The sequence below is a fragment of the Lissotriton helveticus genome, chromosome 10, assembly GCF_964261635.1.
Source record: "Lissotriton helveticus chromosome 10, aLisHel1.1, whole genome shotgun sequence".
Classification (NCBI taxonomy): Eukaryota; Metazoa; Chordata; class Amphibia; order Caudata; family Salamandridae; genus Lissotriton; species Lissotriton helveticus.
In genome coordinates this window covers 11,783,582-11,808,166 of record NC_136071.1, presented here as the reverse complement: position 1 = coordinate 11,808,166, position 24,585 = coordinate 11,783,582, and the positions used below count along the sequence as shown (strand labels likewise).

Here is a 24,585-nt window from a genome sequence, read left to right as displayed (position 1 = left end):
TCATCTCCATGATCTGCGAGTACCATGTCTGCCTCGCCCACTGTGGTGCGACCAGTATCAGTGTCATGTTGCTCGCTCTGCACTTGCTCAGCACTCTGTGCATCAGTGGTATCGGGGGAAAGGCGTAAGCAAATGTCCTTGACCAATCTATCCATAGGGCATTCCCCAGTGACCCCTCCTCGGGCTGCCTGGATGCGAAGTTTTGGCATTTTGCATTCTGGCGTGTGGCAAATAGGTCCACCGATGGTGTCCCCCATCTGTCGAACAGGTACCTTGTCTCCTGAGCATTGAGCTCCCACTCGTGGGATGCCGATGTCTGCCTGCTGAGCCAATCGGCTTGTATGTTGTCCTTCCCTGGTAGGTGTATGGCTAGCAGGTCTAACTTGAGAGGGATGGCCCATCTCCATATCTCCTGCGCCAGCGTTGAAAGCGGGGCTGACTGTGTGCCCCCCTGCTTGTTGATGTAGAACATCGCAGTGGTGTTGTCTGTTTGTATCAACACCTTGTGTTTGTACAGTCTTGTTTGAAAGGCTTTCAGTGCAAGGAAGATTGTCTTCAGTTCTAGGAAATTGATGTGTTTTGCCGCATCTGTTGGCGTCCACAGTCCCCTCACCTTGAGCTCCTCCATGTGAGCGCCCCATCCCTTCAGGGATGCGGTGATGGTCACTGTTGGCGTTGGGGGCGTTGGAGGCTTTCCCCTTGTTATGTTCTCCATGGTCCACCATGCCATCTCCTTCTGCACTGCGTGCGTTACAACCACTAGATCCTCCCAACCGCCTGTAGCTTGTGACCATTGCTCCTGTAGCCATTCTTGAATGGGTCTCATGTGGAGTCGTACATTTGGTACCAGGTGGATGCATGATGCCATCATGCCCATGATCTTGCTCGCAGTCCTCACTGTCCTCACTTGCCCCTTCCGGTAGAGGGGAGTTTCCTTCACCAGCGCCCTCGCCCTCTTCTCGCTGGGGAACACCTTGCCCAGTAAGATGTTGATCTGTGCTCCCAGGAAGATCTTGACCTGTTCCGGCTCCATTGATGATTTCTTCCAATGGATGGAGAACCCCAGGCTTGTGAGCGTGCTCGTCACTGTATGTGCGTGCTGCTTGCATTTTTGGTATGAGTTTGCTTTCACCAGCCAGTCGTCCAGGTAAGGGTATACGTGTATTCCTTGCCTTCGTAGGTGCGCTGCGACAGTTGCGAGGCACTTTGTGAAGACCCTTGGTGCTGACTTTAGTCCGAAGGCCAGTGTCGTGAACTGGTAGTGGCTTTCTCCAATGGTGAATCTGAGCATGTGTTTGTGCTTTCTGTTCATTGGGATGTGCAGGTAGGCGTCTTTGAGGTCTATTGTGACCATGAAGTCCCCGGTCTGCAATTGTGGGAGCACCTCTTGCAGGGAGATCATTTTGAATTTTTGCGTTCTTATGAATTTGTTCAGGAACCGTAAGTCCAGAATGGGTCTCATTGTCTCGTCTACCTTTGGTACCAGGAAGTACGTTGAGTATATTCCTGTGTTTCTTTCCTTGAAGGGTACCCGTTCTATGGCCTGCTTCCGCAGGAGTTCCTTTGCCTCCTCCTGAAGACACTGCAGCTGCTTGCTTGCTAGTGTTTTTCTTTTTGGTTTTCTGCTTGTTGGCCTCCCCTCCAACTCTATGCAGTATCCGAATTGGATAATGTTGAGGATCCATTTGTCTGATGTGATTTCTCTCCACTCTCGGAGGTAAAATCTTAATCTTCCTCCCACTGGTGTCATGTGGTCGTAGGTGTCTAGTTTGTCTTGACCCCTCTGTACGTGCTGCCCCTGGGATCTTTTTTGTGGGCGGGCACACAGAGTTTTTTGAAGTCACTTAGAGTGCTTCTGCTGACCATGCTGAGCCTGCGAGTCAGCCTGGTGCGTTTGCTGGAAAGCCTGGTGTGATGTACCTGGCTGGTTTCCGCCTCTCCCGCCGGGCCTCCGTGACGGGGTGCCCCTCTTGTTCCCTCTGAACTGCAATGCTCCCATGGGTCTTGCTGTTTCGTTATCTTTTTTCAGTTGACTGAGCGTTTCATCAACTGTTGTTCCGAAAAGCGTGTTGCCGTTGAACGGTGTGTTCAGGATGCTGTGTTGCACCTCCGGTTTGAAACCTGAGATCCTGAGCCAGGCGTGCCTCCTTTCCTTGACGCCCATCATCATGAGCCTGCTGGCGGTGTCTGCCCCATCCAGGGCCGTCTTAAGGCAAGAATTTGCCGTGTTTTTTCCCTCTTCAACCAGCTTTTCGGCCTTCTGCCGCGCATCCTGGGGCAGGTCCTTCACCAACTGGCCTCGGTCCAACAAATCCCCCTTAGCAGTGGGGTCTTCCTAATCGTCACGGCCATGGCTCCAGAACGAGCGCGAATAGCAGTGGGGAGAGTGGGCATCCCTGTCTGGTTCCCCTCGCCAGCGGTATTTCACGGGAGATATGTCCGTTTGCCACCACACGTGCTGCCGGGCTCGTGTAGAGCAGCCTCACCCAGGAGATGAATGTGGCGCCGAACCCCATGTGGGCCAGGACCGCAAAGAGGTACTGCCACTCCACCATGTCAAACGCCATTTTGGCATCTAGGGACAGTATAACGGCCGGCTCCTTTAATAACGGGGCACGCGCCAGTGCTCCATGCACTCTACGTAAGTTGAGTGCGGTGCTTCTGTGCGGCATGAAGCCCGACTGGTCAGGGTGGATCAGGTGTGCCAATTATCTAGTGTTTTTTAATGCAGTCCCGCTTGCTTTGAGGTGAGGGTTCTGCATTATATATTTTTTTAATGAATAAACTTTTACTTAGCTGCTTATTCCCGCATTACATCTGTTTCTTACCATCTGCACTGTGTGTTACCGGAGTGACTCCCAACCTTAACGCATGCAACGCATGCACAGCACCACCTTTGAGCAGCCCACCTCTGCACTGTATTGTCACATTTGTGAAGGCGAAGAATGTTTTGTGTTCTAAAGACAGAGATTAGCCCTTGTAAGCCATTCTAAAACACGAAGAAATAAAGGAGACCTTGTATACATAATGCTGGTTGCCTTGTGCATTACTCATAAAATAAATATTATAACCACTGACAGACTTTGATGCTGCTGTGGAATTAGATCTCTCTTTCAATGTGATATTTTAAGCACTAACATTTCTTCAGAAACACGTAATATTATAATTGTATTATAATATGGTATTCTAACATTGTAGCTGTATATAGGAAAGTGGTGTAAAAATCCAACAGGTAGAGAGCATTACGGACCACAACGAACTCTAAAAACATTAATACATTCAATAACAAATTATACAACATGCTGCGCGTGCACACGGCACTTGACTGTTTCATTGGTTTCCTGTTTTGAAATAGCTGAAACTTCCGTCGGTTTCTCGAGGAGCGTTTAAAAAAAAAAAAAAAAGGTCATGGGGTAATTTATCTGTCATTGGGATGTACCACTCTTTCTTCTGCTCTTCATGACGCTTTCAGTGCAGCCAGCCCTTTGATGTCCATTTATTGAACAGCAATTATCAATGTGTGCACACAAATTTTGGCTGCTGTGCATGCCTTGGCAACGTGCAGCTGGTTGTGATTCAAAGTACGCAGGAAAATGTTATTCGTGATAATGTTTTATTGATATGTATTGTGCAACTTTTTTTCTTGTTCTCCAGTGTGGCCAGTTCTTGTGCAGCCTCCTAAGTTCCTTCCCTGCCTTTCTCGCCCCCCTCAGCCGTCTTCTTCTCAGACTATTTTCCGATTTTCTCGGATGTCAGAGTTCTGTCTCTATCTATCTATTGCCCTCACTCTATCTATCGCCCTCAATCTATCTGTCTATCTATCGCACTCACTCGATCTATCTATCTATCTAGCTATCTATCTTTCTATCTATTGCCCTCACTCTATCTATCGCCCTTACTCTATCTATCTGTCTATCTATCGCCCTCACTCTGTCTATCGCACTCACTCTATCTATCACCATCACTCTATCTATTGATTGCCCTCACTATATCTATCTGTCTATCTATCTATCTATCACCGTCACTCTATCTATCGCAATCCCTCTATCGATCTATCGCCCTCCCTCTAGCTATCTGTCACCCTCACTTTATCTATATATCGCACTCGCTCTTTATATCTGTCGCATCACCACAGCATCATTCAGCACCACCACAACATCACTCAGAGCCACCACAGCATCAATCTGTGACTAAACATAATCTTCACAAAAGTTATTTACCAAAGTTTAAGCTATTGCCATTATAAATTACAATAACTTTTATTTACGTATTAATTATTTAAAAAAGCCATTGTTGTTTGTAATATCAATACATCTAAGTCACGTAAATACAACACATATTGCATTACAAATGCTATAGGTGTCACATTTGCGAAAGTTAAAACTATTGGCATTGTAAATGACAAAGCTATTAATTTAGCTATTTTCAAAACCAACACATAAATACAAAATTTGTCATTTACAATACCAATAGCTCAAACTTTCCTAATGCGAGACCTATTGCATTGCAAATGCTTGTTTCATAAAAGTTTTCAAAATGGAAATTCATACAGAAAGACATGAACTGCAACACTTACAAAATGGGTTTATCTAGGGAAAAAGTTCTGCTATAATCTGAGTTTACATTAGGTTAATATAACCAGTCCACGAGCAGACATTTTAGCCTCAACTCCTTTTTGAGGAGTTATTCTGCCAAGCCAGTAATTACAGAAGGGTGGGCGTCTTTCGTTATTTTCCTTTGTTATCCATCCTAGTAGTGGATACTATATTTTACTACAGACTCTTTGCATTGGGATTCCTCTCCTTGTAACTTTCCCCACAAAGAGACTACATATAGAACATTTTCTGCAATCGGAACTGCGCACTGGTGCCATTGCCCTCCACTGCAAATCCATCTAACCTCCAGATTAAGTTGAGGTTCCACTGTGGCACGATAAAAAGAGAGGAAAGAAACAAAAGCAGCACAAGACAACTAGAAACTTAAAAAGGGCTGATAAGGCACCCGTAAAAAGGCTAAAAGAGCCCAAAGGTATCCTTAAACTGTGCTTAGAGCAAAGCCATGTTGAGCTAGGGACAAAAATAAAACCGATAACTGTGCCTGGAAGAAGCCTACCTGCCAAGTTCTGCACCAAGCCACAAACATGTTCCAACAACAGACGTAAGTAAGAAAGTGGCTCTATATATACTGGACCAACGTAAGGTACAGTGTACACAGAGTCCACAGTCCCAAGAGGTTTGGCAGAGGCTAAAGTTAGATATAACCTTACTCTCTAAAGTGGTAGCTTGTTCGAGCAGTAAGGCAGTATCAGAGGACAGTGTAAAGCGTTTGTTGTACACACTCAGTCAGCAAATGGTCTCACACACTCAAGAACTGAACCCTAGGCCAATTATTTTTATATCAAAAGATATAGTTGTTTTATTTTAGAACCAACAAGGTATCCAATGAGTGACTTCAGGTAATTACTTTGCAAAAAGGCAATAGATTTTGTAAATACAATAGCTACAGTGGTTGCAATAGGCAGCACAATTTCAAACACAATATAACATTGAGCTCAATGCGTCTTACTAGATAAATGCAATTGATTACTTTGTGGATTACTTTTCTAACCACAGGACTGGATGCTAGATTCAGTCCCGGGACATATGCTGTAAACAGTTAAGTAAAAGTGTTTTGGCTACAGTAGTACATTTTAAAGAACATAAATGTATTTTCAAAGTTGACACTTCGAAACTTTTCAGTGAAAACCAAGCAATGTTATCCTATGGGAGGAAATTCAAGTTACCGGTAAGTACAGTTCTATTTACTTTTTCGGTTCAGTACTGGGCTGAAAGGTACAGCCCTGGCTTCTCTCCTGATCACAGGTGAGTAATTCGGAATTCGTTATTTGGCTGATTTTAGGTGAATATTTTAAAGTTTCAAAACTCCACACATGGAAGAATTTCAAAGTAAAACCAGTCAATGTTAACCTATGGAAGAAAATTGAGTTATCGGCATTTAGGTAAGTCCTCGACTGGTAGAGTGAAGGTTCTGGGCATAGACTCAGGGGTCTCCCAGGATCGGAAAGGTACACTTGTTACACCCTCAGCGGCACAGGGGCAGCTGGGTGCAGAGAGAGTAGACCCAATGCAATCCTATGAGCTGAGCGTCTGGTCACTTACTCAGGGTAAGTGGGGAGGTAAAGTAGAGTAGTTGTTGCACTTCCAGCGATACTTGGGCGGCTGGGTGCAGGGTGCTTTTGAGCCGCCGGGCACTCAATGTTAATCAATGAGAAAAAAAATTGAACAAAGGTTGCAGACTCAGGGACAGAGATTCTTCAGGTGCAACCACCACTTCGAGAGGTAAGTTGGGATCTTGGCGAAGAGGTAGGTACCCCAAAGGGAGGCACAGGGGGCCACAGTGTGCCGGGGTGTCTTTTAATGTCAGGAAATCTTACCCTCAGCTGGTCGCTGATGGAGGGGTCCCTGGTTCTGAGACTGCAGGCGTTGTCTGGTTCATCGAGGAGGGTCTTTGGGCACTGGACTCTGGGTAACAGTGGCTAGGGGGACATCCTCGTGGTCTTGGATCACTCGGGCACAGGCCGGGCTCGGCGGGTGCAGAGTGGGCTGGATTCGCGGTTCCTGGCTGGCACCAGGGGTATTGCTGTTTGAGCAGAACCACTGCTCGTGGGAGTCCCAGTCTTTTGGAAGGTTCAAGGCAGGCAGGTCCTCCGGGGTTTTCGAAGTTGCTGTTCTCAGGAGACGCCGGAGTTTCGCAGGATTAGGTTCGGGATGGACAGGCCTGTAGGGTTCTGGGTCCAAGTCAGTGGGTGTTGTCCTTTTGTTAGCAGCTGGACATCAAGTCGTTTCTTGTTCTTGTTGCAATCTGGATCTGAGGAAAGGAGGTTCAGGGTGCCCCTAAATACTAAATATAGGGGCGTTACAAGTAGGGCAAAGGCAGGGACCAATGGGTCCCTGTCCTGTGGTGAGTACACCCCCTAGCCTGGTCCTCTCCTGTGTGAGCAGGAGCCTATCTCTGATTGGGCAGGGCTCCCCATCTTCAAGATGGCCGGAGCCCGGAGTTGTACTTCACCTTGCCTCTCCCACCTGAGGGGTGGAGTAGGCATAGGCTGGCACACCCCCTTTCCTCACTTAGGGTTTCCCGCCGTTCTTCCCGCCAGAGTGGGGGTCAGAACCGGTGGGGGCCACTTGCTGAGTACAGCAAGTGGCCTGGAGGAGCTCACCAAGGGGGCATGCCTTTGAAGCTTCCCCCTGCCCATCTTGGGGTAGGAGGCTTGGCACCTCGTCGCAGGATGTACATTGTTTCAGGCCCCCGAGAGCGGCAGGCTCTCGACCCAGGGGTCCAGAAACCAGTATGGTGGTGGCAGCCTCGGTAGCCACGCAGTCAGGACACTGGGAGTTGGTTAGGTTTCAGGGGGCATCTCTAAGATGCCCTCTGTTCTGCATTTTACATCAAATCCCACACTGGCATCAGAGCAGGTTTAATGTGCTGAGAAGTTTGATATCAAATTTCTTAGTCTTCAGTGAAGCCATCATGGTGCTGTGGAGTTCGTAATGACAATCTCCCAGCACCATATACTCTTAATGGCATCACTGCACTTACAGTGCCCAGGAATGGCCCTGGGTACTGTAGGGGCACAGGGCTCATGCACCTGTGCCCACAGCACTGGCATATGGCACCCAGCTAGAGGGGTGACTGATGGATGCCAGGGCAGTGAGCTTGTGGGCATGGCACACAGGGATGTGTGCCATGTCGACTGTTTAGTTCTGCACCTAGCCACTCAGCCTGCAAAGGCAGTATGTGGGTGTCAGGGTACAGGGCCAACAAGGGTGGCACAAAAAGTGCTGCAGTCCTTAGGGGTCTTCTCTGGTCACCATGCCCTGGGTACCCAGGGCACCATTTACCAGGGTCTGACAGGTGGCCAGAGATGCCAATTGGGTTTTAGTTTCAACACAGTTTTTGGGAAGGAACACAAGCCCTGGGCACCTGGTTGGCAGGAGACCAGGGCACACTCAGTCAAAGCACATCAGCAATTCAGCAAAAAGTGGGGGCATACCATGCAAGAAAGATGGCACTTTCTCACAACGTATACAGTTCTTGTCAACTTATGCTGGCTGCCAACATGACATCAACCACCTTTGGAGGAAGGTCTAAGGTGTACAGCTGTCGCCGCTCAATCTCCAAGCAGGAAGGTGGAGATTGCAAAGTCCCGGTTGCAGAACCCTGTGCTATTTCTAGGACAGCAGATCATCCTGGAGGGGCAGTCTAATCGGAGGACAGATGCTCAAACTCAAGAGGTCAGGGTACCACACGCTCTGAGCCTAATCTAAGGCCATGAGGAAAACTTGGTACCGGTAAGTCCTGATCTTCTTGAAAACTCAGGCGACGAGTGGTATCAGCAGAAAGGCATAAAGGAGTCCACTTGAGGTGGAACGCACCTCCAATTGAGAGACGCCTAGGAAACTCCAACATGCAGAAGTGCTGATATTGTGCGTTCTCTGCGGTGACAAACAGATCAAGCCAAGGTTCTCCCCACTTGCAAATGAGACCATGCGCCAACTCCAGGTGTTACCTATAGGTGCTGATGGCCGAGCTCATCCGCCCTAGTATTCAAGAAACCGGCCAGGTGGTTCACCATCAGGAAAATGCCTTGTTGGCCCCACCATTTCAGAGATGCAGCATCTCCTGGCACAGGGTACAAGACTCCACCTAGCCCTATTTGTTGCAGTAGAACATGGGGGTGTTGTCCGATAACAACTGTACCATACTCTCCTTGAAGGACAGAAGGAAGGCTTTAAACGCTAAGTCGATGTGTCTCAGCTCTGGAAGGTCGATATGGAGCCGGGACTCTGCTGGGGACCAGATGACTGATCTTCACCTCTCCCAGATGGCCACTGCAACTGAGAAACAATGAATCAGTCACTGAAAGGGGCCTAACTTTGATTCAATTGCAGTTGATCAACCATCGCTGTAGATCTTTTGCAGTCTCCTACGAAATCTGAACTTGGTCAGAAAGGTCCCCTTGATACCGTGCCCACGGAGTCTTCAAAGCCGGCACATTCCGCCTGGTGTCCTTCACCAGCATGATGCAGGAGTCCTTCAGCCCCAGAAGCCGCGGAGTCAACTTCAGTGAAATCCAGAATCATAGCCTAAATGTACTGGACTCTCTTTTTTAGGGGAAAGGCACTAAACCAATCTGACTTCGGTTTGACTTAGGCACGTTCATAGTGACCCCCCAAAATTATAGGAAGTTTGCCGTCATCTGAAGGTGATAAATTATTGCCTTACCTCCCCCCTCCTACATTGCGCTCTAGTAACCAGTCTCTTTTCAGTGCCTAGATTATGACGTTCATGCATTGGTGGGTGATCCTTTTCCTTTATTGGTCCCAAATTGTGGAACATACTGCCATAGTCAATTAGAGGCTGTAACTCTCTAACCTCGTTCCGCAAACAGTTGAAAACTTGACTATTCTAGGCACCCCAAGTAGGTTAACAACCAATGTTCTCCAGCGCTGGGAAACCTTTTAGGTAGCTGCGCGCTATATAAGAATTTAATAATTACTGCCTGGGGTAAGCCTTCCTTCAACAGCCAGTCGTCGAGGTAGGGGGAAGACTGGAACACCTGACCTCCGAAGGTGTGCTGCGACCACCACTTGAGGGGCACAGGCGAGACCAAATTGGAGTATACTGAACTGAAAATGTTCTTGCAAACCATGAACCGCAAGTTGCGCTTACGGGCCTGCATAATGGGTGTATGGAAATTGGCATCCTGCATGTATAAAGCCATCACCCAGTCTCCAGAGTTGAAGGCAGCCAAGACCTGGCTAGTATAAGCATCTTGATTTGTTGCTGCGAGAGGAAGGCATTGAGAGGCCGCAGGTCTAAAATGGGACAAAGGCCTCTGTCCTTTTTGGACAACAGAAACTAGCAGAAACAACAAACACAACCTACTTCTAGCAAGGGTCCCCTCTCGAGAGCCCCTTTGACCAAAAGGTGTTGCACTTCTGGAGGCAAAACAGATGGTCTTCCATCAGTAATTGAGGGTATGGTGGGAGGTGCGGTGGAGTGGAATGCAGGGTAGGGCTCATCCTGTCTGAACAATTTGCAGGACCCGCCTGTCTGATGTTATAACCAACACAGAAAGAATTGTCTGATCCTGGCTGGGCTCCACTAAGGGCATGCTGAAAGGGTTTAGCAGGTGGAGCTGAAGGGGGGCAGAGGACTGGGCGGCTCCTTCACTTTGAAAGAGGGGGGAGGTGGGTATCGCTGCCTCAACCACTAAACTGCCGGTCTCCTTGTGGAGATTGGCTTGACAGACAGTATGGGGTACCTCAGCCGAAGCTGTAAAAGAGCAACAGGGCTGATGTGGCTAGCAAGGTGGCCCAGGCAGAGTGGTGTGGCACTAGTCTCCTTGAACTGCTCTAGAGCAGAATGTGCCTTGTACCAAAAACACAAAAAGAACAATTGATGGACAGAATGCAGAACAATGTCATAAATTCACCACAGTACAGAGATCTGGTCCTAAATCCATCGTTTTTTAGCTCACCGTGCCATTCCAGTTTGGACTCAGCCATATGTAAATCAGTGTTCCCAGCGCCCAATGGGAACAGTCCAGCCCGCACTGCCAGGCCAGGTCCTCCCTAGACTGGAAACAAGCATCCTAGGCCCTTTTTTGGGCTTTCAGCCCTCATCAGCCAGGATAGCTTGATTCCAGTGGCATGGAGAGCACGGGACTCCCGTCTGAGCATACCCCTCCCACTCGGGGTGACAAATGCAAAAAGAACTGTTGATAGGCAGAAAGCAGAACAAGGTCATACATTCACCTCAGTACCGAGATCTGGGCCTAAAGCCATAGTTTTTTTTGCTCACCGTGCCATTCCAGTTTGGACCCAGCCATATCCCCTTTGGTTTTGCTTTGTTTGCCCTAAGTTGGCAGGGTATGCCCAGACATGGGCCCCTTGCTCACTTTGCCACTAGATTCAAGCTAGCTCGGCTGATGACAGCTGATTAGCCAGAAACGGTCCCAGGATGCTTGTTTCCGGTCCAGGGAAGCCATGGCTTGGAAGTTCTGGCTGGACTGTTCCCATGAGGCACAGGGTCAGACTGATTTGCATATGGCCATGTTTGAACTGGGGTGGTGGAGTCAGCTAAAGAATGATGATGGATTAAACCCAGATCAGTTGACTGAGGGCGAGTGCTTGCATTGTTCAACACTCCGTCCATCATCCCCTTTGGTTTTCCTTTTACAGAGGGGGCTCAAAAAATATGTTCGAGGCATGTCACATGTAGGCTTTCCTGTTTTCACTTTTTTTTAATTTTGGTAAATTCTGGTGGTTTTTCAGTGTTTTACAGGGATTTCAATACCTCAAAAAAACTGCTTTTTAGTGGTTACTTATTTTCACGCCATAAAAAAAACAACTGAAACAGTGTTTTACCAGTGTTTATGGAACGCTTTGCTTTTATTATTGCTTGGTTTCTTCATTGATGCATGGTATATAGACCGTGTACGTACAGTGTATATGAGGTCCAAATACATTTTTACAAGTTGAATTTATTGTAGTACACCATACAATATTTCTTCAGTGAGTCTTTGGTCATTCGCGCTTTCTCTTTCCTTCCCATGTAAACTTTTATTTGTGAAAAGGCCCTCACCACCACATTAGCACTTGAGACTGGCAACGCCAAAACAGCCAGTACATACACACCTTGGTTCCCCAGCAACAAATGCAAACCATGTAATCAACAAAAAACAGGCAAAAAACACACTCCATTCAGTGAATGCAAACTAAGCAAATGACTCACTGACCACTGCTTAGAGCAGCAAGTGTGCAGGAAACAAACACACACAACAACCGATACACCATGAGCATTAACAATGAATGAGTTGAATACCACACTGAGAAACAAAAAACATCCAACATTTTTTACTATTTCCTGACTGCAACATAAGGTTGAGTCTCATCAGACAGGTAACATAATTTTGCTGTGTTATACATTACACTTTTTGTGATAAACTGATCTGAAGTGTTTTTATTTGTGTGATGTTAATAGTGCTGTTGGGTCCCTTTCTTGCATCTCATACAGTTTCTTGGATGGACTGCTTGTGCTACGGTTTCAAGAAAAGCTTGGCATTTCTCCCAGAAACAAGCTTTGAATTCTAGGCACTTGTTTGTTTAACTTTGTGGGGATCAGTGAAAGTGCACAGAGATAAAGCTATACCCAGGTTAGAGGGATAGCATATGCTTTGTTTTTGGTTCAAGCAAAGCTGGCTGCCCCCAAGACAAGTGCTCCCTCATGTAAAAGTGAAAAGGAAGAGCAGGACTTGCAGGAAATCCAAGAACAGACCAGCTTCAGCACATGTCATGATCTCACTTACCGGAGCACGCAGCACATGAGCAGCAGGTGTGTGGGTATGTTGGCTGGATTCAGCATACTCGGAGTATCAGACTTCATACAGGCAAGAAATGCCCGCATCCTTCGGTTCTTGTCCTCCACAGCCTTCCCAAGCCAGAGTTTCTTGAGGTTCGGACAGGTCCATTCCCTAAAGGTAAGCGCAGAAACCAGTTCGGGGGTTTGAGGAGACTTTCCCTTATAGGCGGACCATTCTTTGACAATGACCGGAGGTACTGCAAGAATCGCAAGGAAATGTGTTAGTATTTGACGAAAGCACTACAAATGCACTCTGGTACACATAAAAGGTTCAGCAATCAAAAGCTACACTTGCAGCATGAAAGTGACACTATTACAAGCAAAGGGACAAAGTTCTAATCCTAGTTAGCCAACATGAGTGTTTCTTGAAATTGGTAAACAGATTAATTCTGCCATGAGGGGGGATCCAAGAACACACAAGAATTACATTTTCGACGGAAGCAACATTTTGTATCTTTAAGATATGATTAGTTACAATCCAAATTCTATTTATTGAGTACAACAGCATGAACATTACTTATTTACAATACAATATGAAGAAGGAAAATTTAAGTAGCAGAAATCCTTATTCTCGGTCATAGGTATTCTCTCAGAATCTATAAACAGTAGAATATCTCTTCCCAATAATCCCAGAACGCCATTTTTAAGACTCTGTTATACATAATGAACACACACCTATAGTAAGCAACCTTTTCTACTTATTTTTTAATTTTTGTTTGAAAAAGTAAATTCAGTTAGCCACATTAACGAACAATGCCAACTACCCCATTTTTGAAAGCCCCAAAAATAAACAAAATGTTAAAACCGTGCATTTTATTAAGTTTGGAAAGGGGTTTGACCCTAGCGCTCTGTATGACTCTTCGCATTGTCAATTTATGTAATATTTTTTAACATCACTCATGTGAAGAACGCGATGGTAATGTAATATGATGTACTTTGCCAAAATCCTTAATTAAAATAAGTTTGACAAAATTTTAAAATCACCCACTTTTCAGCTTTATAACAGAGGGGAGCAAACATTTGTTTCACCAATTATCTAAGTGCTGGTCAATAGTTCCTATTTTGCAGCTTTTACCCACTTGCAATTTGTGTGAAAAACTGGAGTAAAACCTAGTCTTACAGTCATGAAATATTGTATTCTCAATTGAGCACCAGCTCCATTTCTTCAGAAGAAACAAACTGTTGAAATAATGAAAGGCGAACGTAAAGGAGAAAAAGAGACACAAACAAGGTGAAGTTATTCTTAACCCAGCCCCTCATCATGGGCATGTGTGAAATTCCGGAACATGTGTACAAGCAAAAAAAAATGCCAGAAAGTGGCATTATCCTTTTTTTTTAAACAACTGCACGAAAATAAATTATTGGTATATCTGGTTAAAAACATCACCCGTAACAGTTTATATTACAAAACAAAAAAGCAGAAAATGGTGGTCCAATGAAAAACAATGTACAACCCTGCTCCTTTGAGAAGCAAGGAAGATTGCACTATCCCATCATGTACAGAAGGGCGAAGCACGGGATAGATACCGATGTATAATGCAGTCACCTGCTCAGAAGCAGGGAGGTGGAAGAGGCTTTTATGAATTCAGAAAGTCTACACAAAGGGCGAAGAATTAGGATTACACGGTAGGAACCTTCCCTGCTTCCCCATGGGATTCGCTGAGATATTAATAAAACACCCAAAGGAGTAGCAAGCTAACCCAAACTTAAAGGCAGTCAGAGTACTGAACTTATCCCGCAGGCAAGAACGTTCGGGAGAGAGTCCAAGCAATCGTGCCAGAGGTATAGGCTGATCTCCATGTGGACGCCTTACACATCCCCGACTAGTAGTCATTTCTTTCACTATTCCATTTCCTAGATTCATATGAAACAGAATACGACGAACCACTAATGTAACAAGTGCTGTTCTAAGCATCAGGTGACTGTTCATCTAAGTTGCTATGGTTCTTTTTTTGCATGAGACCTGTTTTGTTCATGAACTATTCTAGATTGTCTTGTTCTATGGCGATTTTCAGGAGTCACTCCCTTTGCAGGACTCACATTTCAGACGTCTCAAGTGGCCATAGAGGCCAGTTTTTTTCCTGCCACTGAACTGATGCTTGCCCGGACTCTTCATAAAGTGCTATTCAACGCGCAATACGACTCCATTTGAGCCACACCTCAGAATATAGAAATGCTGAATTCATTCTCGCAAAAATACACGAGGTCTTAATAGATATATTTTAACACTCAGGTTGCTCCGTAATCAGTCCTGATGAAGAACCATATAGACGTTGCTTAGTAATTAGGTTATTGGAGGGTCGAAACGTCAACGATTTACTTAAATTGACTGTACTGTGGTAGTCAGAGAAGAGATAACCTTTGTCCTCTCATACGAGACTGAAACCAAAATGACGTGGACAGGCTGATTATTATTTTGTTACGATTTTTTATTGTTAATTTGAATGTGTTTTTTGTTTACTTGCACAGTTACATTTTACTTGATGCGCTGCACGAGCAGTTTCACTTTGCACTTATGAAGCATTGTTCTTGTACACTGATGTGAATCAATTTACTTAATCATTTGAATATATGAAAGACTAAGTTAAACAGACCTGTGTTTACTTTATTGTTTTTGTGTATTTTATCTATGGTAATTTATGCCCTGCATATACAGCTATTGGGTAAATGTATGCACACTAGCGAATTTGCTTCCACAGAACCATTTGTTTTTATGTGCTAATTGATACCCATGTTCTGAGCAATATAGTGTAACTCCATTGAAACTTGACACCTTCCCAATGAAAGCATTATAGGAGGTACCCCATAGGAGGAGAGGGCCTGGAGGGTAAAAAATTCCAGTTAGGGCAAAGTGTGAAGTCCATTGGCCTCCGCAAGCTCTAGGTAACCCTCAGTGGCATCATAAAGGTCCCCAGCCTCATTCGGCTCTGAATCCATGCCAAAGAGGTGTTATTAAGAGTAGTTTTAATCGCTATATAACGTCTCTACCAGGAGGCGCTAGATCTCTATTCCAGACCTCTGAATCAACCCTAAAGGCAGTGAAGTTGTGGGATCTGGTTCCGATGTCGGCATCAACGCCTCGACTGGGACTGGTGTTGCAAGGCTAAGTCGGCACCACCAATAAAGCCATTAGGACCAACTGCACCATCTTCGGGGCATGAAAGATGCAGATTAAGCCATTGGCAGACCCACCAGCAGTAGTCTACACGACAAGATGAAATGCACCAGGAAAAAAAGGGGTTCAGGTACAGTTCCAGATCCATACTAGGTGAGTTGTGCGCTGGTCACTGGAGGTGGCAGTGGCTGTGGAAATCACTGTGGTGCTGCCTCCAAAGGAGCCCATGTTTCGACCAATGCTGGCTACGAAGAGGAACCTGAAGGGAGAGGAGAACCATTTGGAGACTTCTCTCATTCTTCCCGCTGCTGTACCGCCTGAAAAAACACCTCTGAAGCGCTCACGACTGCATCAAATGCACAGAAAAAAGGGAACGGATGTTGTCTTGATGGTGGGGGCGCTTAAGTATTCCTGTGATAACACATGCAAAACGGTGGAGGTGCAGCCCAGTACCACTGGTGGGATGGGTGGACTTTGGCCGGGGTCAGCCAGATCAACGGCAGGAACCATTGACAGACACCTGACTGGAGGCCTGACATGTCCATGGAGAAGGAAAAAACGCTGTGGGTGCTGGAATCAACTGGGAACCTCCAATCTGCTGTAGATTCGACAACTGTCTGATGAACTCTGGTACATCAGCCCAAAACCCTGCATCTAGTCAGAGTTGGCCAACAAAGTCAAAATTGAATGATGTTGCGGAGACTTCGCTTTAGCTCTACTGGACAAGGATGACCTGGATGAAGACTGAGCCTGCTTCTTGCGTTCCACACAAAGTTTAGTCTCCTTTTCTCTGTTGGCCTTCGTATGCAAAGAACACTTGATGCACGACTTAGAGTCATGCTTTGGCCCAATGCCCCTCAGACAAACGTAGAGTAGGTCTGTCACCTTCGTCTGTTTGAGGAAGATTCCAATCTTAGAAAACACCTACTAACACTCTGTTAAGAACCAATTCATTGGTCTCCACATAGAATATGTTAAGTATCTTTGCTTGGGTATTTTGGAGGCAAGAACTAGGAATGGCTTTTACAGAATGATTTCTCGATAGTCGCCAGTTCCAGGTAGTATGGGCTTCCAGTGAAAGGTTCTGGGTTCAGTGCTCCTAGCTAAGCATCAAGAGAAAATCAGGGAAAGCATTAGAGTCCCGGAAAATCATTCCAGAGGAAAAACAAATGAAAATCTAACTGCAAGGAGCAAATATCAAGAACAAAAACAAGCATTTACAATGCAATGGTTTTGCCTTTGTTAAAGTTAGAGCTATTGGCATTGCTCTTGACACTCTGAAGCTCCACTCTGAAGCTCCACTCTGAAGCTCCACTCTGCACTCTGAAGCTCCACTCTGAAGCTCCACTCTGCACTCTGAAGCTCCACTCTGCACTCTGAAGCTCCACTCTGCACTCTGAAGCTGCACTCTGAAGCTCCACTCTGCACTCTGAAGCTGCACTCTGAAGCTCCACTCTGCACTCTGAAGCTGCACTCTGAAGCTCCACTCTGAAGCTCCACTCTGAAGCTCCACTCTGAAGCTCCACTCTGAAGCTCCACTCTGAAGCTCCACTCTGCACTCTGAAGCTCCACTCTGAAGCTCCACTCTGCACTCTGAAGCTCCACTCTGCACTCTGAAGCTCCACTCTGCACTCTGAAGCTCCACTCTGCACTCTGAAGCTCCACTCTGCACTCTGAAGCTCCACTCTGCACTCTGAAGCTCCACTCTGAATCTGCACTCTGAAGCTCCACTCTGCACTCTGAAGCTCCACTCTGAATCTGCACTCTGAAGCTCCACTCTGCACTCTGAAGCTCCACTCTGCACTCTGAAGCTCCACTCTGAAGCTCCACTCTGAAGCTCCACTCTGAAGCTCCACTCTGCACTCTGAAGCTCCACTCTGAAGCTGCACTCTGAAGCTCCACTCTGAAGCTCCACTCTGAAGCTCCACTCTGAAGCTCCACTCTGAAGCTCCACTCTGAAGCTCCACTCTGAAGCTCCACTCTGAAGCTCCACTCTCCACTCTGAAGCTCCACTCTGAAGCTCCACTCTGCACTCTGAAGCTCCACTCTGAAGCTCCACTCTGAAGCTCCACTCTGAAGCTCCACTCTGAAGCTCCACTCTGAAGCTCCACTCTGAAGCTCCACTCTGAAGCTCCACTCTGAAGCTCCACTCTGAAGCTCCACTCTGCACTCTGAATCTGCACTCTGAAGCTCCACTCTGCACTCTGAAGCTCCACTCTGCACTCTGAAGCTCCACTCTGCACTCTGAAGCTCCACTCTGCACTCTGAAGCTGCACTCTGAAGCTCCACTCTGCACTCTGAAGCTGCACTCTGAAGCTCCACTCTGAAGCTCCACTCTGAAGCTCCACTCTGAAGCGCCACTCTGAAGCTCCACTCTGAAGCTCCACTCTGCACTCTGAATCTGCACTCTGAAGCTCCACTCTGCACTCTGAAGCTCCACTCTGCACTCTGAAGCTCCACTCTGAATCTGCACTCTGAAGCTCCACTCTGCACTCTGAAGCTCCACTCTGAATCTGCACTCTGAAGCTCCACTCTGAATCTGCACTCTGAATCTGCACTCTGAAGCTCCACTCTGAAGCTCCACTCTGAAGCTCCACTCTGAATCTGCACTCTGAAGCTCCACTCTGAAGCTCCACTCTGAAGCTCCACTCTGAAGCTCCACTCTGAAGCTCCACTCTGCACTCTGAAGCTCCACTCTGCACTCTGAAGCTCCACTCTGAAGCTCCACTCTGCACTCTGAAGCTCCACTCTGAAGCTCCACTCTGCACTCTGAAGCTCCACTCTGAATCTGCACTCTGAAGCTCCACTCTGAATCTGCACTCTGAAGCTCCACTCTGCACTCTGAAGCTCCACTCTGAATCTGCACTCTGAAGCTCCACTCTGCACTCTGAAGCTCCACTCTGAATCTGCACTCTGAAGCTCCACTCTGCACTCTGAATCTGCACTCTGAAGCTCCACTCTGAATCTGCACTCTGAAGCTCCATTCTGAATCTGCACTCTGAAGCTCCACTCTGAATCTGCACTCTGAAGCTCCACTCTGAATCTGCACTCTGAAGCTCCACTCTGCACTCTGAAGCTCCACTCTGAAGCTCCACTCTGAAGCTCCACTCTGAAGCTCCACTCTGAAGCTCCACTCTGCACTCTGAAGCTCCACTCTGAAGCTCCACTCTGAAGCTCCACTCTGAAGCTCCACTCTGCACTCTGAAGCTCCACTCTGAAGCTCCACTCTGAAGCTCCACTCTGAAGCTCCACTCTGAAGCTCCACTCTGAAGCTCCACTCTGAAGCTCCACTCTGAAGCTCCACTCTGAAGCTCCACTCTGAAGCTCCACTCTGAAGCTCCATTCTGCACTCTGAATCTGCACTCTGAAGCTCCACTCTGCACTCTGAAGCTCCACTCTGCACTCTGAAGCTCCACTCTGCACTCTGAAGCTCCACTCTGAAGCTCCACTCTGAAGCTCCACTCTGAAGCTCCACTCTGAAGCTCCACTCTGAAGCTCCACTCTGAAGCTCCACTCTGAAGCTCCACTCTGAAGCTCCACTCTGAAGCTCCACTCTGCACTCTGAAGCTCCACTCTGCACTCTGAAGCTCCACTCTGAAGCTCCACTCTGCACTCTGAAGCTCCACTCTGAATCTGCACTCTGAAGCTCCACTCTGCACTCTGAAGCTCCACTCTGAATCTGCACTCTGAAGCTCCACTCTGCACTCTGAAGCTCCACTCTGAAGCTCCACTCTGCACTCTGAAGCTCCACTCTGAAGCTCCACTCTGCACTCTGAAGCTCCACTCTGAAGCTCCACTCTGAAGCTCCACTCTGCACTCTGAAGCTCCACTCTGAATCTGCACTCTGAAGCTCCACTCTGCACTCTGAAGCTCCACTCTGAATCTGCACTCTGAAGCTCCACTCTGCACTCTGAAGCTCCACTCTGAATCTGCACTCTGAAGCTCCACTCTGCACTCTGAAGCTCCACTCTGAAGCTGCACTCTGAAGCTCCACTCTGAAGCTCCACTCTGAAGCTCCACTCTGAAGCTCCACTCTGAAGCTCCACTCTGAAGCTCCACTCTGAATCTGCACTCTGAAGCTCCACTCTGCACTCTGAAGCTCCACTCTGAAGCTCCACTCTGCACTCTGAAGCTCCACTCTGAAGCTCCACTCTGAAGCTCCACTCTGAAGCTCCACTCTGCACTCTGAAGCTCCACTCTGAAGCTCCACTCTGAAGCTCCACTCTGAAGCTCCACTCTGAAGCTCCACTCTGAAGCTCCACTCTGAAGCTGCACTCTGAATCTGCACTCTGAAGCTCCACTCTGAAGCTCCACTCTGCACTCTGAAGCTCCACTCTGCACTCTGAAGCTCCACTCTGCACTCTGAAGCTCCACTCTGAAGCTCCACTCTGAAGCTCCACTCTGATGCTCCACTCTGAAGCTCCACTCTGAAGCTCCACTCTGAAGCTCCACTCTGAAGCTCCACTCTGAAGCTCCACTCTGAAGCTCCACTCTGAAGCTCCACTCTGAAGCTCCACTCTGAAGCTCCACTCTGCACTCTGAAGCTCCACTCTGCACTCTGAAGCTCCACTCTGAAGCTCCACTCTGCACTCTGAAGCTCCACTCTGAATCTGCACTCTGAAGCTCCACTCTGCACTCTGAAGCTCCACTCTGAATCTGCACTCTGAAGCTCCACTCTGCACTCTGAAGCTCCACTCTGATCCTGCACTCTGAAGCTCCACTCTGCACTCTGAAGCTCCACTCTGAAGCTCCACTCTGAAGCTCCACTCTGAAGCTCCACTCTGAAGCTCCACTCTGAAGCTCCACTCTGAAGCTCCACTCTGAAGCTCCACTCTGAAGCTCCACTCTGAAGCTCCACTCTGAAGCTCCACTCTGAAGCTCCACTCTGAAGCTCCACTCTGAAGCTCCACTCTGAAGCTCCACTCTGAAGCTCCACTCTGAAGCTCCACTCTGAAGCTCCACTCTGAAGCTCCACTCTGAAGCTCCACTCTGAAGCTCCACTCTGAAGCTCCACTCTGAAGCTCCACTCTGCACTCTGAAGCTCCACTCTGAAGCTCCACTCTGAAGCTCCACTCTGAAGCTCCACTCTGAAGCTCCACTCTGAAGCTCCACTCTGAAGCTCCACTCTGAAGCTCCACTCTGCACTCTGAATCTGCACTCTGAAGCTCCACTCTGCACTCTGAAGCTCCACTCTGCACTCTGAAGCTCCACTCTGAAGCTCCACTCTGAAGCTCCACTCTGAAGCTCCACTCTGAAGCTCCACTCTGAAGCTCCACTCTGAAGCTCCACTCTGAAGCTCCACTCTGAAGCTCCACTCTGCACTCTGAAGCACCACTCTGAAGCTCCACTCTGAAGCTCCACTCTGAAGCTCCACTCTGCACTCTGAAGCTCCACTCTGAATCTGCACTCTGAAGCTCCACTCTGCACTCTGAAGCTCCACTCTGAATCTGCACTCTGAAGCTCCACTCTGCACTCTGAAGCTCCACTCTGAATCTGCACTCTGAAGCTCCACTCTGCACTCTGAAGCTCCACTCTGAAGCTCCACTCTGAGCTGCACTCTGAAGCTCCACTCTGAAGCTCCACTCTGAAGCTCCACTCTGAAGCTCCACTCTGAAGCTCCACTCTGAAGCTCCACTCTGAAGCTCCACTCTGAAGCTCCACTCTGAAGCTCCACTCTGAAGCTCCACTCTGAAGCTCCACTCTGCACTCTGAATCTGCACTCTGAAGCTCCACTCTGCACTCTGAAGCTCCACTCTGCACTCTGAAGCTCCACTCTGAATCTGCACTCTGAAGCTCCACTCTGCACTCTGAAGCTCCACTCTGAATCTGCACTCTGAAGCTCCACTCTGCACTCTGAAGCTCCACTCTGAAGCTCCACTCTGAGCTGCACTCTGAAGCTCCACTCTGAAGCTCCACTCTGAAGCTCCACTCTGAAGCTCCACTCTGAAGCTCCACTCTGAAGCTCCACTCTGAAGCTCCACTCTGCACTCTGAATCTGCACTCTGCACTCTGAATCTGCACTCTGAAGCTCCACTCTGAAGCTCCACTCTGAAGCTCCACTCTGAAGCTCCACTCTGAAGCTCCACTCTGAAGCTCCACTCTGAAGCTCCACTCTGAAGCTCCACTCTGAAGCTCCACTCTGAAGCTCCACTCTGAAGCTCCACTCTGAAGCTCCACTCTGAAGCTCCACTCTGATGCTCCACTCTGAAGCTCCACTCTGATGCTCCACTCTGATGCTCCACTCTGATGCTCCACTCTGATGCTCCACTCTGATGCTCCACTCTGATGCTCCACTCTGATGCTCCACTCTGAAGCTCCACTCTGAAGCTCCACTCTGAAGCTCCACTCTGAAGCTCCACTCTGCACTCTGAAGCTCCACTCTGAAGCTCCACTCTGCACTCTGAAGCTCCACTCTGAATCTGCACTCTGAAGCTCCACTCTGAAGCTCCACTCTGCACTCTGAAGCTCCACTCTGCACTCTGAAGCTCCACTCTGAATCTGCACTCTGAAGCTCCACTCTGCACTCTGAAGCTGCACTCTGAAGCTGCACTCTGAAGCTCCACTCTGAAGCTCCACTCTGAAGCTCCACTCTGAAGCTCCACTCTGCAGCTCCACTCTGAAGCTCCACTCTGCACTCTGAAGCTCCACTCTGAATCTGCACTCTGAAGCTCCACTCTGCACTCTGAAGCTCCACTCTGATCCTGCACTCTGAAGCTCCACTCTGCACTCTGAAGCTCCACTCTGAAGCTCCACTCTGAAGCTCCACTCTGAAGCTCCACTCTGAAGCTCCACTCTGAAGCTCCACTCTGAAGCTCCACTCTGAAGCTCCACTCTGAAGCTCCACTCTGAAGCTCCACTCTCCACTCTGAAGCTCCACTCTGAAGCTCCACTCTGAAGCTCCACTCTGAAGCTCCACTCTGAAGCTCCACTCTGAAGCTCCACTCTGCACTCTGAAGCTCCACTCTGAAGCTCCACTCTGAAGCTCCACTCTGAAGCTCCACTCTGAAGCTCCACTCTGAAGCTCCACTCTGAAGCTCCACTCTGCACTCTGAAGCTCCACTCTGAAGCTCCACTCTGAAGCTCCACTCTGAAGCTCCACTCTGAAGCTCCACTCTGAAGCTCCACTCTGAAGCTCCACTCTGCACTCTGAATCTGCACTCTGAAGCTCCACTCTGCACTCTGAAGCTCCACTCTGCACTCTGAAGCTCCACTCTGAAGCTCCACTCTGAAGCTCCACTCTGAAGCTCCACTCTGAAGCTCCACTCTGAAGCTCCACTCTGAAGCTCCACTCTGAAGCTCCACTCTGAAGCTCCACTCTGCACTCTGAAGCTCCACTCTGAAGCTCCACTCTGAAGCTCCACTCTGAAGCTCCACTCTGAAGCTCCACTCTGCACTCTGAAGCTCCACTCTGAATCTGCACTCTGAAGCTCCACTCTGCACTCTGAAGCTCCACTCTGAATCTGCACTCTGAAGCTCCACTCTGCACTCTGAAGCTCCACTCTGAATCTGCACTCTGAAGCTCCACTCTGCACTCTGAAGCTCCACTCTGAAGCTCCACTCTGAGCTGCACTCTGAAGCTCCACTCTGAAGCTCCACTCTGAAGCTCCACTCTGAAGCTCCACTCTGAAGCTCCACTCTGAAGCTCCACTCTGAAGCTCCACTCTGAAGCTCCACTCTGAAGCTCCACTCTGCACTCTGAATCTGCACTCTGAAGCTCCACTCTGCACTCTGAAGCTCCACTCTGCACTCTGAAGCTCCACTCTGAATCTGCACTCTGAAGCTCCACTCTGCACTCTGAAGCTCCACTCTGAATCTGCACTCTGAAGCTCCACTCTGCACTCTGAAGCTCCACTCTGAAGCTCCACTCTGAGCTGCACTCTGAAGCTCCACTCTGAAGCTCCACTCTGAAGCTCCACTCTGAAGCTCCACTCTGAAGCTCCACTCTGAAGCTCCACTCTGAAGCTCCACTCTGAAGCTCCACTCTGAAGCTCCACTCTGCACTCTGAATCTGCACTCTGAAGCTCCACTCTGCACTCTGAAGCTCCACTCTGCACTCTGAAGCTCCACTCTGAAGCTCCACTCTGAAGCTCCACTCTGAAGCTCCACTCTGAAGCTCCACTCTGAAGCTCCACTCTGAAGCTCCACTCTGAAGCTCCACTCTGAAGCTCCACTCTGAAGCTCCACTCTGAAGCTCCACTCTGAAGCTCCACTCTGAAGCTCCACTCTGAAGCTCCACTCTGATGCTCCACTCTGATGCTCCACTCTGATGCTCCACTCTGATGCTCCACTCTGATGCTCCACTCTGATGCTCCACTCTGATGCTCCACTCTGATGCTCCACTCTGAAGCTCCACTCTGAAGCTCCACTCTGAAGCTCCACTCTGAAGCTCCACTCTGCACTCTGAAGCTCCACTCTGAAGCTCCACTCTGCACTCTGAAGCTCCACTCTGAATCTGCACTCTGAAGCTCCACTCTGAAGCTCCACTCTGCACTCTGAAGCTCCACTCTGCACTCTGAAGCTCCACTCTGAATCTGCACTCTGAAGCTCCACTCTGCACTCTGAAGCTGCACTCTGAAGCTGCACTCTGAAGCTCCACTCTGAAGCTCCACTCTGAAGCTCCACTCTGAAGCTCCACTCTGAAGCTCCACTCTGAAGCTCCACTCTGAAGCTCCACTCTGCAGCTCCACTCTGAAGCTCCACTCTCCACTCTGAAGCTCCACTCTGAAGCTCCACTCTGAAGCTCCACTCTCCACTCTGAAGCTCCACTCTGAAGCTCCACTCTGAAGCTCCACTCTGAAGCTCCACTCTGCACTCTGAAGCTCCACTCTGAAGCTCCACTCTGAAGCTCCACTCTGAAGCTCCACTCTGAAGCTCCACTCTGCACTCTGAATCTGCACTCTGAAGCTCCACTCTGCACTCTGAAGCTCCACTCTGAACTCTGAAGCTCCACTCTGCACTCTGAAGCTCCACTCTGCACTCTGAAGCTCCACTCTGAAGCTCCACTCTGAAGCTCCACTCTGATGCTCCACTCTGAAGCTCCACTC

At 48.3% G+C, this 24,585-nt stretch overlaps 1 protein-coding gene across 3 annotated transcripts in view; it reads right to left on the bottom strand.

The window, feature by feature from the left end:
• Positions 1-24,585, bottom strand: part of FAM120C (family with sequence similarity 120 member C) — a 434,870-nt gene that overhangs the window by 134,759 nt on the left and 275,526 nt on the right. For all 3 annotated transcript variants that reach the window (XM_078664559.1, XM_078664560.1, XM_078664561.1), the window contains exon 10: positions 12,374-12,623. In XM_078664559.1, the coding sequence (XP_078520685.1) occupies positions 12,374-12,623 (250 nt within the window). The remainder of the gene's footprint in view (positions 1-12,373; positions 12,624-24,585) is intronic.